At 47.1% G+C, this 16,364-nt stretch overlaps 1 protein-coding gene across 8 annotated transcripts in view; it reads right to left on the reverse strand.

The window, feature by feature from the left end:
- The window catches only part of LOC144495199 (FYN-binding protein 1-like), a 232,892-nt gene that overhangs the window by 20,414 nt on the left and 196,114 nt on the right, over nt 1–16,364 (reverse strand). For 6 of the 8 annotated variants that reach the window (XM_078215255.1, XM_078215252.1, XM_078215250.1 and 3 more), the window contains one exon: nt 6,228–6,336. The exons of the other annotated variants lie outside the window; for them this stretch is intronic. In XM_078215255.1, the coding sequence (XP_078071381.1) occupies nt 6,228–6,336 (109 nt within the window). The remainder of the gene's footprint in view (nt 1–6,227; nt 6,337–16,364) is intronic. 8 annotated transcript variants of the gene reach the window in all.

The following is a 16,364-nucleotide window of genomic DNA, read 5'->3' on the forward strand; positions in this document are numbered from 1 at the left end:
GCCGGACTTGGGTGATCGTGCAGAGTTTGCACATTGTCCCCGTGTCTACGTGGGTTTCTTCCAGGTGCTCCGGTTTCCTCCCACAGTCCAAAGATGTGCAGGTTAAGTGCATTGGCCATGCTAAGTTGTCTCTTTGTGTTCCAAGATGTGTAGGTTAGGGGGATTAGCAGGGTAAATACATGGGGTTACGGGGATAGGGCCTGGATGGGATGTTCTTTCGGAGTGTCAGTGCATACTTGATGAGCTGAATGGCGTTCTTCTGCACTGTAGGGATTCTATGCAAATTAGCAGGTCTTTTAAGGGTACTAATTTGGTTTAATGCTTAGGCCACGAATCAACTATTTGTGTGATCATTGATGGATATTGATGAGATGCAAAATTATACTAGAACTCTATTTATATACAGACAGAAAACACAACTTCCCTTCCTGCTTGTTGCCAATACAGGAGTGTTGCCTACTTCTGATTGCCTCACATCTTTATGGGGCGGGATATCTGCAAAAACCATGATAACGATCCCGACAGTAAACAAATAAGCACTGGGTCGGGTGGAGGGGATGGGGGTGGTATAAGCTCAAAATGGCCATGGCGGGGCTGTCACCAGCTCTCCAAGCAATGGATGGGTCCACTGCCATGAGCATTAAATTCCACCCAGATAAACCATCCAACCAATGATTGAACCCATTCTGTTTGTGCTGGTTCTTTGAAAGAGCAGTCCAATCCAGTCCCACACCCCAGCTGTTTCGCCATCACCTTGCAAATTAGTCCTCTTCAACTACATATTCATATTCCTTTTGAAATTTCCGATGAAATCTGTTTCTACAACTCTGTCATGGAGTATGTTCGCGATCTTAACAACCCTATTTGGGATGTTAGATAAGGTTATTAAGGGTTATGGAAGTCAAGGTGAGTAGATGAAGTAAGATAAAGACCAACCATGGCCGAACTGAATGATGAAATAATCTCAAGGGGCTGAATGGCCAATTTCTGTTTCCATGGGTGGAATGTGACTATGGTTCCAAATTCTGGACACCCAAAGGATGTGACGGGGCGGATTAAATGGGGTGGGCATGGGGGTGGTGGGGGGGGGTGGGGGGGGGGGGGGGGGGGGTGGGGGGGGGGGGGGGGGGGGGGGGGGGGGGGGGGGGGGAATAAGGGGCCCGAAAACAGGAAAAACACCAGGGTCTGTTTCTTTCCCTTGGCCCTGCACCTGCCATCTGTGATGGTGGAAACCACAGGAGGAGACTGACTGTGGTAGTGTGGCTGAGTGGTCTATGACGCTGGATTAAGGCTCTGCGGAGGCGCGGGTTCGAATCCCACCAGTGCCAGAATGGATTTGAGTTTTTTTTTAGGTGACACAGTGGTTAGCACTGCTGTTTCACAGCACCAGGGACCGGGGTTCAATTCCCGGCTTGGGTCACTGTCTGTGCGGAGTCTGCACGTTCTCCCCGTGTCTGCGTGGGTTTCCTCCAGGTGCTCCGGTTTCCTCCCACAGTCCGAAAGATGTGCTGGTTAGGGTGCATTGACCTGAACAGGCGCCAGAGTGTGGCGACTAGGGGGAATTTCACAGTAACTTAATTGCAGTGTTAATGTAAGCCTTACTTGTGACTAATAAATACACTTTAAACTTTACAAGGAGCACTCATTAGAAGTATGCTGACCAGATGTCCAGCTTTGCCGTGAGACTCTCAGGTTTTAACTAAAAGTCCCGGTGTCCTGACAATTTCCTCAAAATGGTTCAAATGAACAGGTTTTAGCTTTACCATTTTTGGACAACCGTAAAACTGTGCCAGTGAGAACAAGGTGGTATCAAAATGGTAATGCAACTGAAATGTACACCAAGGAGGTACAGCAGGACTTGGGGGCCACCCTGGGCTGATTGACAGATGATTCTTGGCTGACACCCTCAGCTTGTGCTCTAGAAGCTCACACATGATGTGCCCAGGCCATTCTCCTGGGTGTGGCATTGACAATATCTCTGATCAACCATGAGCTCTCTGACAGCAGGCGCTGCAGCTCCAGGTAAAAATGCTCATTAAGGGGCTGGGGAGAAACAGCTCAGTACTGGAGTGGGACACAATCACAGATTCTTCTTTCTTCAATCTTGACACCAAGATTGGTGGCATAGTGGACAGTGAAGAAAGTTATCTCCGATTGCAACAGTATCTTGATCAATTGGGCAGTGGGCTGACGAATGGCAGATGGAGTTTAATTTAGACAAATGTGAGGTGATGCATTTTGGAAGATTGAATCAGGGCATGACTTACTCAGTTAATGGTAGGGCGTTGGGGAGAGTTACAGAACAAAGAGATCTAGGGGTACATGTTCATAGCTCCTTGAAAGTGGAGTCACAGGTGGACAGAGTGGTGAAGAAGGCATTCGGCATGCTTGGTTTCATTGGTCAGAACATTGAATACAGGAGTTGGGATGTCTTGTTGAAGATGTACAAGACATTGGTAAGGCCACACTTGGAATACTGTGTGCAGTTCTGGTCACCCTATTATAGAAAGGATATTATTAAACTAGAAAGAGTGCAGAAAAGATTTACTGGGATGCTACCGGGACTTGATGGTTTGAGTTATAAGGAGAGGCTGGATAGACTGGGTCTTTTTTCTCTGGAGCGTAGGAGGCTGAGGGGTGATCTTATAGAGGTCCATAAAATAATGAGGGCACAGATCAGCTAGATAGTCAATATCTTTTCCCAAAGGTAGGGGAGTCTAAAACTAGAGGGCATAGATTTAAGGTGAGAGGGGAGAGATACAAAAGTGTCCAGAGGGGCAATTTGTTCACACAGAGGATGGTGAATGTCTGGAACAAGCTGCCAGAGGTAGTAGTAGAGGCGGGTACAATTTTGTCTTTTAAAAAGCATTTAAACAGTTACATGGGTACGATGGGTATAGAGGGATATTGGCCAAATGCAGGCAATTGGGATTAGCTTTGGGGTTTAAAAAAAAGGGCGGCATGGACAAGTTGGGCCGAAGGGCCTGTTTCCATGCTGTAAATCTCTATGACTCATGTGAAATGCAATATTAAATGGATCTGGTGAATGTGTCTCGGTTTTGACTTTTGAAAATCTGGTTGAATGAATTCTCCCCAGCCCTTCATGGTATACTTTATAAATGATGTGGAGATGCCGTACTTTATAAACAGAGGCATAAATGCTTGGAAATTATACTAAACAAGCCACTGTTTAGGTCTACCTGCATTATTGTGCCAAGATCTGGGCACCACCCTTTAGGAAGGATGTCAAGAGGTTAGAAAGGCTGAGGAGTAATTTACTAGAATGGCACCAAGAATACAGGAATTCAGTTAAGTCCATAAGACATAGGAGCAAATTAGGCCACTCGGCCCATCAAGTCTCCTGGATGATTTTTTCTCATCCCCATTACTCCTGATCCCCTTATTAATCAAGAACCTGTCTATCTTAAAGACACTCAATGACCTGGCATCCACAGCCTTCTGCGGCAAAGAGTTCCACAGATTCACCACTCTCTGGCTGAAGAAATTCCTTCTTATCTCTGCTTTAAAGGATTATCCCTTTAATCTGAGGTTGTGCCCTCTGGTTCTAGTTTTTCCTACTCGTGGAAACATCTCCATATCCACTCTATCCAGGCCTCGCAGTATCCTATAAGTTCCAGTAAGATTCCCCCCTCATCCTTCTAAACTCTATCGAGCACAGACCCAAAGTCCTCAACCATTCCTCATACGACAAGCTCTTCATTGCAGGGATCTTTCTTGTGAACCTCCTCTGGACCTCCATCATTAAAGAAGAAATAGCAGGCCATCTGGATAAGAATGGTTCGATTAAGCAGACGCAGCATGGATTCATGAGGGGAAAGTCGTGCTTGACGAACTTGTGAAGATGAGACGAGTGCGGTTGACGGAGGGGAACCGGTGGATGCGGTGTTTTTGGATTTCCAAAAGGCGTTTGATAAGGTGCCTTACAAAAGGTTGCTGAAGAAGATTGGGTCACAAGGAGTTGGGGGTAGGGTGTTAGCGTGGATTGGGGATTGGCTATCCGACAGGAAGCTGAGAGTCGGAATAAATGGGTGCTTTTCTGGTTGGCAGATGGTAACTAGTGGCGTGCCGCAGGGATCGGTACTGGGGCCTCAACTATTTACCATTTATATAGACGATCTGGAGGAGGGGACTGAGTGTAGGGTAACAAAGTTTGCAGATGACACAAAGGTAAGTGGAAAAGTGAATTGTGTGGAGGGCGTAGAAGGTCTGCAGAGAGATTTGGACAGGCTGAGTGACTGGGCGAGGATCTGGCAGATGGAGTATAACGTTAACTAATGCGAGGTTATTCACTTTGGAAGAAATAATAGCAAATTGGATTAATATCTAAATGGAAAGAAATTACAACATGCTGCTGTGCAGAGGGACCTGGGGGTCCTTGTGCATGAGACGCAAAAACCCAATCTGCAGGTGCAACAGGTGATCAAGAAGGCAAATGGGATGTTGGCCTATATCGCAAGGGGGATAGAATATAAAAGCAGAGATGTCTTGCTGCATCTGTACAGGGCATTGGTGAGACCGCAGCTGGAATACTGTGTGCAGTATTGGTCCCCTTATTTGCGGAAGGATATTTTGGCCTTGGAGGGAGTGCAGAGAAGGTTTACCAGGTTGATACCAGAGATGAGGGGTGTTGATTATGAGGAGAGACTGAGCAGATTGGGTTTGTATTCGTTGGAATTTAGAAGGCTGAGGGGGGATCTTATAGAGACCAATAAGATAATGAAGGGGCTGGATAGGGGAGAGATGGAGAGATTCTTTCCACTTAGAAAGGAAACTAGAACTAGAGGGCACAGCCTCAAAATAAAGGGGGGTCGGTTTAGGACAGAGTTGAGGAGGAACTTCTTCTCTCAGAGGGTGGTGAATCTCTGGAATTCTCTGCCCACTGAAGTGGTGGAGGCTACCTCGTTGAATATGTTTAAATCACGGATAGATGGATTCCTGATCGGTAATGGAATTAGGGGTTATAGGGATCAGGCGGGTAAGTGGAACTGATCCACTTCAGATCAGCCATGATCTTATTGAATGGCGGGGCAGGCTCGAGGGGCTAGATGGCCTACTCCTGCTCCTATTTCTTATGTTCCTAATGACCCTTTCCAAGGCCAGCACATCCTTCCTTAGATATGGAGCCCAAAACTGCTCACAATATTCCAAATGGGGTCTGACCAGAGCTTTATACAGCCTCAGAAGTACATCACTGCTCTTGTATTCTGGCCTTTTGACATGAATGCTAACATTGCATTTGCCTTCCTAACTGCCGACTGAACCTGCACGTTCACCTTATGAGAATCTTGAACAATGACCCCCAAGTCCCTTTGTGCTTCTGATTTCCGATGCATTCCCCCATTTAGAAAATAGTCTATGCCTCCATTCCTCCTTTCAAAGTGTATAACCTCACACTTTTCCACATTGTATTCCATCTGCCACTTCTTTATCCACTCTCCTAACCTGTCCAAGTCCTTCTGCAGCCCCCACTGCTTCCTCAATACTACCTGTCCCTCTACATATCTTTGTATTATCTGCAAACTTAGCAACAGTACTTTCAGTTCCTTCTTCCAAATCGTTAATGTATATTGTGAAAAGTTGTGGTTCCAGCACCGACCCCTGAGGCACACCGACTGCCATCCTGAGAAAGAAGTTATGTGGAAAGACTAGAGGAATGGGTTGTTTGCATCGGAGCAGAACATGTTGAGGAAAGACATGATTCAAAATCATGAAGGATTCTGAGAGAATAAGTAAGGAGAAATTTTCTAGTGGCAGAAGATCAGTAACCAGATTTATGTAAACTAATAGCAAACTAATCAGAGGCAAAACGAAAATAAAGTTTATTTTTATGGTCTAGAATGTACTGGCTGAAAGGGTGGTGGAAACAGATTCAATAATAACTTTGAAAAGGGAATTTGATGAATGTTCAAAAACCTGCAGGGCTAAAGAAAGAGCTGTGGCTGGCACTGATTGGATAGCTTTTTCAAAAAACCAGCACATGCATACTGGGCTGAATGGCCTTCTTCTAAGCTGCATCATTCTGTAATTCTGCACTGTACCTCAAAAGCAGGTAGTTTAGATATTCGGCAGGGTAAAGGGTGGCTCATTTTATACACTGCCTGATGTTATGCTCCATTTTCCACCTGACTGAACCCATCAGCTTCCTGCTGGGTGGGTTACGTTAAAATTAAAAAGTTTCAAATAATTCAAACAAGTTCAAAACTTACTTTAAATTTTTTCCTGAAGTCTTTTTCCTCCTTCTCCATCCTTTTGGTTTTTTTGGGATCTTTCTCATCCTTTTTGCCTTTACCAGGTGCTTTTGAGAGCTTTGACAAACTAAACAAAAAGAGAACATAACTTTCTAGTATTTGGCCATTTACTCAAAATTGATGATTTGAGACTCTCTTGTAGCCTCATCCCAACATTTCATCAACTGTGCATGTCAATTTACCTCCTTTTGGTGTTTGTCTTTGCACAAGTTCCCTGACACCATTCTTCAAAATCTGATTTTGAAAAGCAATTCTTCAAGACTCAGCAGTCACTGGGGTCAATTGTAAATTTTAAAAATTAATTTACAAGATGTGGGCTAAGCCAGCATTTATTGCCCATCCCTAGTTATCCTTCAGAAGGCGGTTGTGAGTTGCCTTTTTGAACCGCAGTCCCTGAGGTGTAGGTAAACCTCATATTAGGGAGTGAGTTCCAGGACTTTGACCCAGACACAGTGAAGGAACGGCAATACAAATCTAACTCAGGATCGTGAGTGACTTGGAGGGGAATCTCTAGGTGGTGGTGGTCCCGGGTATCTGTTGCTCTTGTCCTTCTAGATGGTAGTAGTCGTAGGTTTGGAAGGTGCTGCCTAAGGAACCTTTGTGAGTTCCTGTTGAGCATCTTGTAGATGATACACACGGCTGCCGTTGCACAACTGGTCTTTCAATTCTTCCATCCCAGCGGTTAACCAGTTTTTGCATTATATGGAAAGGGTGAAATTTTCCAATATTTTGGCTAAGTATTATTTGGGTGGAAACACTGGGGAAAATTGCACTGGCCCCAGTGCTGTATTTTTAGGCACTTTAAAAAAAAATCATGAGCTTCACGCTGCGTCCATGGTGAGATGGCTCTGATTCTCCTGCCCAGGGATCAGATGAGAGTTTCAATCAGGGCTTCCTGCTTTACACCTCCCTTCACATTTTCAAAGTCTAGCTGAGAGGCTGGTTGTAAGCAAGACTTCTCAGAGGGAAGACTGACCAGGTTGCTGGATGTGGTGGAGGAATGATATACTGTGTTGTACCCTCAATCGGGGTGAAGACCCTTGAGCAAAGTCACCAACCCCATATGGAGGACAATGGCAGCACTGGTCAGTGCCATCTCCTTTCACTGGAGGACAGGAGTGCAGTGCAGAAAGAAGATGAATGACCTCTTCCATGCAGCCAGGATAAGCAACTCCTCTAATCTGTCACTGCTCACCTACTCACACATCCACTGGGAGCTCATTCCTTTCCACTTCACAGGGTCCCCCACTCGCCCTCCCTTACATGCCCTTATCTCCCCTGCGGCTCCTCTCCTCATTTCATCTCAGCTCCCACTCACCAACCACACATACCATGCATCCTTCCATCTGACCCGAAGCGTGGCCTGTTTACACACTCCCCTTCTGTCTCCTTGGGAGACAAGCTGGCTGACAATAAAAAGAAAGAGAGCACAAACAGGCGGAGGCATGCCGGAATTGAAATCTTCGCTCCATTTGAGGAGAGAGCCCAAGAGCTTGCCGGCCAGGAATAGGACGGCTCCTGCGCTGAGGCCAAGCCCTCCAATAGCACAGAGCCTCACACATCAATGGGAATTAGTAGCAGATGGGCTTCTGAGCCACTAACTGATGAACATCTTACTTCTGATGAAGGCAGATGCAGCAATTTCCCAAAGATCCAGCACTTGGAGGACGGCTGGAGGCCAGAACTCACTGAACCTCAGTCAGATGCTGAGACTCTGGCCTTGGCCACCTCTCGGCTGTTGGAGTTGCACAGGCAGAGTTGGGACCATCAGGAAGGGATACCCACCTTACACCTTGGATTGCAAGACCAACTGGAGGAGTGCCAGTGCCTTCTTTCCAAGGAGATGAGGCCAGCACTGCAAGGCAGCCAGCTAACATTGGAAGGGCAGTATCCGCAGTGAAGATCTTGGTGTATGATGTCCACTCCATGGTTCAGGGCATGAACTCAGTGGTGTAGGGCATCAACTGCATGGTGCAAGCACTTGGGGTGGTGATGGCCTTGTGGCATTATTGCGGGACTATTATTCAAGAAGCTCAGCTAATATTCTGGAGACCTGGGCTCGAATCCCACTATGACAGATGGTGAAATTCGAATTCAATTAAAAATATCTGGAAATAAGAATCTACTGATGGCCATGAAACCATTGTCGATTGTCGGAAAAACCCATCTGGTTCACTAATGCCCTTTAGGGAAGGAAATCTGCTGTCCTTACCTGATCTGACCTATATGTGACTCCAGATCCACAGCAATGTGGTTGTCTCTCAACTGCCCTCTGAAATGGCCTTGCATGCCGCCCAGTTGTATCAGTGTTTCAAGAAGGCAGCTCACCACCACGTTCAAGAACAAAAATGCTGGCCAGCCAGCGACGCCCATGTGAATAAAGCGACGCCCATGTGAATAAAGCGACGCCCATGTGACGCCCAAATGAATAAAGAAAACTTGTGGGCATTCATGAGTGCCAGCTCTAGAGGATGGCGGGCATTCTGGATCTCACTCTAGCTGCCCCTCTATTCCATGGAGGAACCTTGGGGTCCTTGAGCTGGAGGAGGACTAACTGATGCATTGCCCAGGGCCTTCCACCCAGGAGACCCTGGGGCTTTCAGTCCATCTGCGACCAACACAACTCCAGCCCTGCACACCAAGGAGTATGGCACCGTCACACCTGTTCTGCCCGAAACAGGTCAGAGTCCTCCAGGTCTTGGCCCTCTAAAGGACACCGCCAAGGTTACCTCAGACAACAGGGCATGGCAGACAGGAGGTCACCTCCATCTCAGCTGTGGTTCCTGGGGTACACCAAGATGTAGTGGAAGGGTTAGGAAGGTAAAGAATTCATAGTGGAAACAGTTAACTCATGAGTGCTAATCAGTGGCACAAGCATACATCACAGCTAAATAACTGGACTTAATTGGGCTCGTCCATCAAGGCTAAAGAATGTTAATTGGCAAGTGGTTTCCTTATTGACCCTCTTAATCACGTTTTTGGTTAATATTTAAGTTTTTTACGATTTGTTTTTTGGCTAAGGCAATATTGCTTTAAAGGGCTGCCCCTTTAATTTGTCCCTCAGCTTATTTCATTTATTTTAATTGGCTATTTGATTTGTCACAAAATTAACCTCGTGGCAGGAATGGGTGAGCTCATTGCTGTCCATCTTTCATATTAAATTGAACAGGATCAGATAACATTACAGGCAGAGCACCCCTGTCCCCTAATATTGAGGCTACTGCAAGCCTTGCCTTGTCCAGGCTTACTGGCCCAATGCCAGGGCTCCTCGAGATTGCACAGGCCTTTCAGTTGTGGACTACAGCCTCAGGGTGAGTGAGACTTGTTATTAGCTTCATTGTTCTCTCACTGAAAATGTCCTTCCCCCGTTATGGGGACAAACCATAGCCCTCTCTTACAGAAGGCCTGACAGGATTCCGACGGCCAGCTGTTTTAATGAGCATTAATGAGATAGAAATGAATGCAGATGATGTTCATGCCATCAGCCAGCGGGAAGAGCCAACCCGCCATCGTGAAAACTGCATTGTGATTTTACGCTGGCAGGTCACTGCGAGATTCTCTGCACCCATCTGCTGCCAAACTGCCGCCCGTGGGATGAGAGAATTCCGCCCAGTAGCACAGAAGGAGGTAATTTGGCTGGTCATGCTCTTGCTAGCTCATTGCAAGAGCAATTTAGCTAGCCCCACTCCCCACCCTGTAGCCCTGCGATATTTTTATCAGGCGTTTATCCGATTACTTTTAGAAAGCCATGATTGAATTTGTCTCCACTGCAGTCAGGCAGTAGTTTCCAGATCCTAATCACTCTGCGTAAATAAATATTTCCTCATGCCACTGTTCATTCTACTCTATATAAATCTTAATGGTCCAATCTCCTTCTCATTTATTCCCATGATATAAAATCCCAAAGGACCAAATGATTTCCTATTTTTTCCGACTGTATAAAGACTCTATAGATCAAAGCCTGAATTCTCTGGTCTCATAAACCCTGTAAGAAGTTTAACAACACCAGGTTAAAGTCCAACAGGTTTATTTGGTAGCAAAAGCCACACAAGCTTTCGGAGCTCTAAGCCCCTTCTTCAGGTGAGTGGGAATTCTGTTCCAACAGAGCATATAAAGACACAGACTCAATTTACATGAATAATGGTTGGAATGCGAATACTTACAACTAATCAAGTCTTTAAGAAACAAAACAATGTGAATGGAGAGAGCATCAAGACAGGCTAAAAAGATGTGTATTGTCTCCAGACAAGACAGCCAGTGAAACTCCACATCATGACTCTCATAAACCCTGCCAGCGCTGCCAGTGAGGATGGAGAATTTGATACTCAGCCAAATCTCCATTCACAGCAGCGGGGCCGTAGAATCCCAGCCATGGATGGGGCCGGAGAATCCCAGCCATGGGTGGGGCTGGAGAATCCCAGCCTTGAGCGGGACTGCGAATCCCAGCCATGGGCGGGGCCGGAGAATCCCAGCCGTGGGCGGGGCCGGAGAATCCCAGCCGTGGGCGGGACCGGAGAATCCCAGCCGTGGGCGGGACAGGAGAATTCCAGTCATGGGCGAGGACAGAGAATCCCAGCCGTGAGCGGGGCCGGAGAATTCCAGCCGAGGGCGGGACCGGAGAATCCCAGTCGTGGGCGAGGACAGAGAATGCCAGCCGTGAGCAGGGCCGGAGAATCCCAGCCGTGGGCGGGGCTGGAGAATCCCGTCTGTGGGCGAGGTCGTTGAATTCCAGACCAAACCTTTTCCGGTTCATTTCCACTTCATATAAATCTTTACCCTTGAATCCTGTGGGAACGGTATAAAAATACTGGAACTAATCCAATTATTTTCGATTTGACGCTTAGCAGAAAAACAAAATGCAATCAACTCACTGCCAAATGTGACTTTGAAGCAATTTTGTGAGGCTTAATCTCTCTATGAGTCAGCTTCAATTCATGTTTAGAGTTCCCTGTTGTTTTGGTTCAGTTTGAATTGATGAATGAACAACAGAATGAGCTATGCTGCAAACAGTTGTAAATTGACTATATTGACGCATTGATCCGAGCATGACATTTCTTGACAAGGCATTAGGTGATTAGCAAGAATCAATGTATAAACAATGTGTTAGTTACCTCCTTCTTTTCCCTTAACTGCTGGAACAAACAAATGATGACTACACTGACTTTTGTAGGTTTTTGCAATGCTGTCATGAAGCATTTGGCAAGTGGTGCAACCATTGATTAAAGCAGAAATACCCTATTCCCAACTCCCAATGTTTCATGCAATCCTCTCTACTCTGACTGGAGTCAGGGGACTAGTCTGCAACAACGAGGAAATAGTTACACCCACAGGGGGACTTGTAAAGTAAGGCACGTTCTTTAAAGTTATAAAAGAGAAGTTCACCAACTACACAAATTCATCTGCCTAAAGTAGTATCCTGTTAAGACCATAGTGATTAGTTACTTGGTGAGGCGAGTAACCATGGAAACTTGGAACACATTGCCTCTTCCCATAAATTGATGCCTTTTTTTTGCTCTCTCCTTTCCTCGTACTCAGTTGGCAGAAAAAGTAAATAGTATTATTGAAAAAGGTCATTCGGCCCATTTAGTCTGAGCTCCCAGATCCCTGAAAGAACATAAGAACATAAGAAATAGGAGCAGGAGTAGGCCATCTCGCCCCTCGAGACTGCCTCGCTATTCAATAAGATCATGGCTGATCTGAAGTGGATCAGTTCCACTTACCCGCCTGATCCCTATAACCCCTAATTCCCTTACCGATCAGGAATCCATCTATCCGTGATTTAAACATATTCAACGAGGTAGCCCCCACCACTTCAGTGGGCAGAGAATTCCAGAGATTCACCACCCTCTGAGAGAAGAAGTTCCTCCTCAACTCTGTCCTAAACTGACCCCCCTTTATTTTGAGGCTGTGCCCTCTAGTTCTAGCTTCCTTTCTAAGTGGAAAGAATCTCTCCACCTCTACCCTATCCAGCCCCTTCATTATCTTATTGGTCTCTATAAGATCCCCCCTCAGCCTTCTAAATTCCAACGAGTACAAACCCAATCTGCTCAGTCTCTCCTCATAATCAACACCCCTCATCTCTGGTATCAACCTGGTGAACCTTCTCTGCACTCCCTCCAAGGCCAATATATCCTTCCGCAAATAAGGAGGGCACTGCCAGTCTGAAGGGGCCTTCTGATTGAGGTGCCCCCCCCAACTACCTACCCAGAATCGAGGGTGAAAATGTGTTCAGTTTGCCAACCTTAGTCATCAGGTGCCTATCAGTCGGGAAATTGAGGCTGGGTGGGAAAAGGTGTACAAGTGGCCATTTAGGATGCTCACTCTAAACGGCTAGACATCCAAGTCATGCATTCAATGACTTTGTCAGCCACTATCAATAAGCTGTGACAAATTTTCACAATACAATTTAGGGCGGCGCGGTAGCACAGTGGTTAGCACTGCTGCTTCACAGCTCCAGGGTCCTGGGTTCGATTCCTGGCTCGGGTCACTGTCTGTGTGGAGTTTGCACATTCTCCTCGTGTCTGCGTGGGTTTCCTCCGGGTGCTCCGGTTTCCTCCCACAGTCCAAAGATGTGCGGGTTAGGTTGATTGGCCAGGTTAAAAAAATTGCCCCTTAGAGTCCTGGGATGTGTAGGTTAGAGGGATTAGCGGGTAAAATATGTGGGGGTAGGGCCTGGGTGGGATTGTGGTCGGTGCAGACTCGATGGGCCGAATGGCCTCCTTCTGCACTGTAGGATTTCTATGATTCTATGATTCTACATGGCATCCCTGAGATGATAGTTTCTGACAGATCTCTAAAGGTTGCCACTCAAGTGGATAGAGCTGTGAAGAAGGCCTATAGTGTGTTAGCTTTTATTAACAGGGAGTTGGAGTTTAAGAGCCGTGGGGTTATGCTGCAACTGTACAGGACCTTGGTGAGACCACATTTGGAATATTGTGTGCAGTTCTGGTCACCTCACTATAAGAAGGATGTGGAAGCGCTGGAAAGAGTGCAGAGGAGATTTACCAGGATGCTGCCTGGTTTGGAGGGTAGGTCTTATGAGGAAAGGTTGAGGGAGCTAGGGCTGTTCTCTCTGGAGCGGAGGAGGCTGAGGGGAGACTAAATAGAGGTTTATAAGATGATGAAGGGGATAGATAGAGTGAACGTTCAAAGACTATTTCCTCGGGTGGATGGAGCTATTACAAGGGGACATAACTATAGGGTTCGTGGTGGGAGATACAGGAAGGATATCAGAGGTAGGTTCTTTACGCAGAGAGTGGTTGGGGTGTGGAATGGACTGCCTGCAGTGATAGTGGAGTCAGACACTTTAGGAACATTTAAGCGGTTATTGGATAGGCACATGGAGCACACCAGGATGATAGGGAGTGGGATAGCTTGATCTTGGTTTCAGATAAAGCTCGGCACAACATCGTGGGCCGAAGGGCCTGTTCTGTGCTGTACTGTTCTATGTTCTATGTTCTAAACGCTCCCAATAACACTAGCAAATCTCCCTGCAAGTATATTGGTCCCCTTATAGTTTAGGTGTAACCCGTCTCTCTTGTACAGGTCCCACCTGCCCCAGAAGAGGTCCCAATGATCCAAGAATTGGAAACCCTGCCCCTTGCACCAGTTCCTCAGCCACGTGTTCATCCGCCCAAGCATCCTACTCCTGCCCTCACTGGCATGTGGCTCAGGCAGCAATCCTGAGATTACTACCCTCGGGGTCCTGCTTTTGAACTTCCTTCCAAGCTCTTTGTACTCACTCTTTAGGACCTCCTCACTCTTCCTTCCCACATCATTTGTACCGATGTGCACCACAACATCTGGCTGATCACCCTCCCACTTTAGAACGCTGTGCACGCGATCAGAGACATCGCTGACCTTGGCACCTGGGAGGCAACAAACCATGCGGGAGTCTCTGTCCCGACCACAGAACCTCCTGTCCGTACCTCTGACCATTGAGTCCCCTATCACTACTGCTCTCCTCTTCTTCATCCCACCCTTTTGCGCTGTAGAACCAGACTCAGTATCAGAAAGACCTGGGTGGATGTACTGTGGGCGTGCGGTGGACTGAAAGGATTGAGTATGTGGACTTTAAGAAAGAGGTTGTGCTGGAATCTTTGAATGGCATCAAGATAGATAAGTCGCCGGGTCTGGATGGGATGTACCCCAGGTTACTGTGGGAGGCGAGGGAAGAGATTGCAGAGCCTCTGGCGATGATCTTTGCGTCGTCGATGGAGACGGGAGAGGTGTCGGAGGATTGGAGGATTGCGGATGTGGTTCCTATTTTCAAGAAGGGGAATAGGGATAGCCCAGGTAATTACCGACCGGTGAGTCTAACCTTAGTGGTTGGTAAACTGATGGAGAAGATCCCGAGGGACAGGATATATGAGCATTTAGAGAGGTTTAGTATGCTCAAGAATACTCAGCACGGCTTTGTCAAGGGCAGATCGTGCCTTACGAGCCTGGTGGAGTTCTTCAAAAATGTGACTAAACACATTGACGAAGGGAGGGCGGTAGCTGTGGTTTATATGGATTTTAGCAAGGCGTTCGATAAGGTCCCCCATGCAAGGCTTCTAGAAAAAGTGAGAGGGCATGGGATCCAAGGGGCTGCTGCCCGGGGATCCAGAACTGGCTTGCCCAAAGGAGGCAGAGTGTGGGTATAGATGGGTCTTTTTCTAAATGGAGGTCGGTCACCAGTGGTGTGCCCCAGGGATCTGTTCTGGGACCCTTGCTGTTTGTCATTTTCATGAATGACCTGGATGAGGAAGCAGAGGGATGGGTTGGTAAGTTTGCCGACGACACGAAGGTTGGTGGGGTTGTGGATAGTCTGGAGGGATGTCAGAAGTTACAGAGGGACATAGATAGGATTGAAGACTGGGCGGAGAAGTGGCAGATGGACTTCAACCCAGATAAATGTGTCGTGGTCCATTTTGGTAGGTCAAATGGGATGAAGGAGTACAATATAAAGGGAAAGACTCTTAGTACTGTAGAGGATCAGAAGGACCTTGGGGTCCGGGTCCATAGGACTCTGAAATCAGCCCCGCAGGTGGAGGAGGTGGTTAAGAGGGCGTATGGTGTGCTGGCCTTTATCAGTCGAGGGATTGAGTTTAGGAGTCCGGGGATAATGATGCAGCTATATAAGACCCTCGTCAGACCCCACTTGGAGTACTGTGCTCAGTTCTGGTCGCCTCACTATAGGTAGGATGTGGAAAAGATTGAAAGGGTGCAGAGGAGATTTACAAGGATGTTGCCTGGATTGAGTGGCATGCCTTATGAGGATAGGCTGAGGGAGCATGGTCTTTTCTCCTTGGAGAGACGAAGGATGAGAGGAGACCTAATAGAGGTGTATAAGATGTTGAGAGGCATAGATCGGGTGGACTCTCAGAGGCTTTTTCCCAGGGTGGAAATGTCTGCTACGAGAGGACACAGGTTTAAGGTGCTGGGGGGTAGGTACAGGGGAGATGTTAGGGGGAAGTTTTTCACACAGAGGGTGGTGGGCGAGTGGAATCGGCTGCCGTCAGTGGTGGTGGAGGCGAACTCAATAGGGTCTTTTAAGAGACTCCTGGATGAGTACATGGAGCTTAATAGGATGGAGGGTTATAGGTAGGTCTAGAAGGCAGGGATGTGTTCGGCACAACTTGTGGGGCCGAAGGGCCTGTTTGTGCTGTAGTTTTTCTATGTTTCTATGTTTCTATTGCCGGTGTATAATAAGGTTCCTGCCCTTTCTGAATGGGACGTCATTTCAATACCTTTTAATACAACTACATATGATTAAAGGGCTTCCCAGTCACATGATCGCCCCCCTTTACTGAAAATTATGCATTGCCAATGTGACATCATGTCAGCGAGGTTTGCAATGGCTTTATATAAATGGGAATCAGTCAAGGACAACTCGCTGGGAGTGCCAAGGTAAGTATAGCCCCAGGAGGGAGAGGGACATGCCTGCTGCCTCTGGCACTGCCAACCTTTGACAGGGAGAAGGGCCAATGGTGGTCTCTCTGGGGCCCCCATGGGTGGGGAGGGGGGGTTCCCCTTATTTGTTTTAGGGGGAGAATTGACATTCTGGCATGAATCGTTAGATTATAAATCCATTGACACTATCACTCTGCCACC

The sequence above is a fragment of the Mustelus asterias genome, chromosome 6 (genome assembly GCF_964213995.1).
Source record: "Mustelus asterias chromosome 6, sMusAst1.hap1.1, whole genome shotgun sequence".
Taxonomy (NCBI): domain Eukaryota; kingdom Metazoa; phylum Chordata; class Chondrichthyes; order Carcharhiniformes; family Triakidae; genus Mustelus; species Mustelus asterias.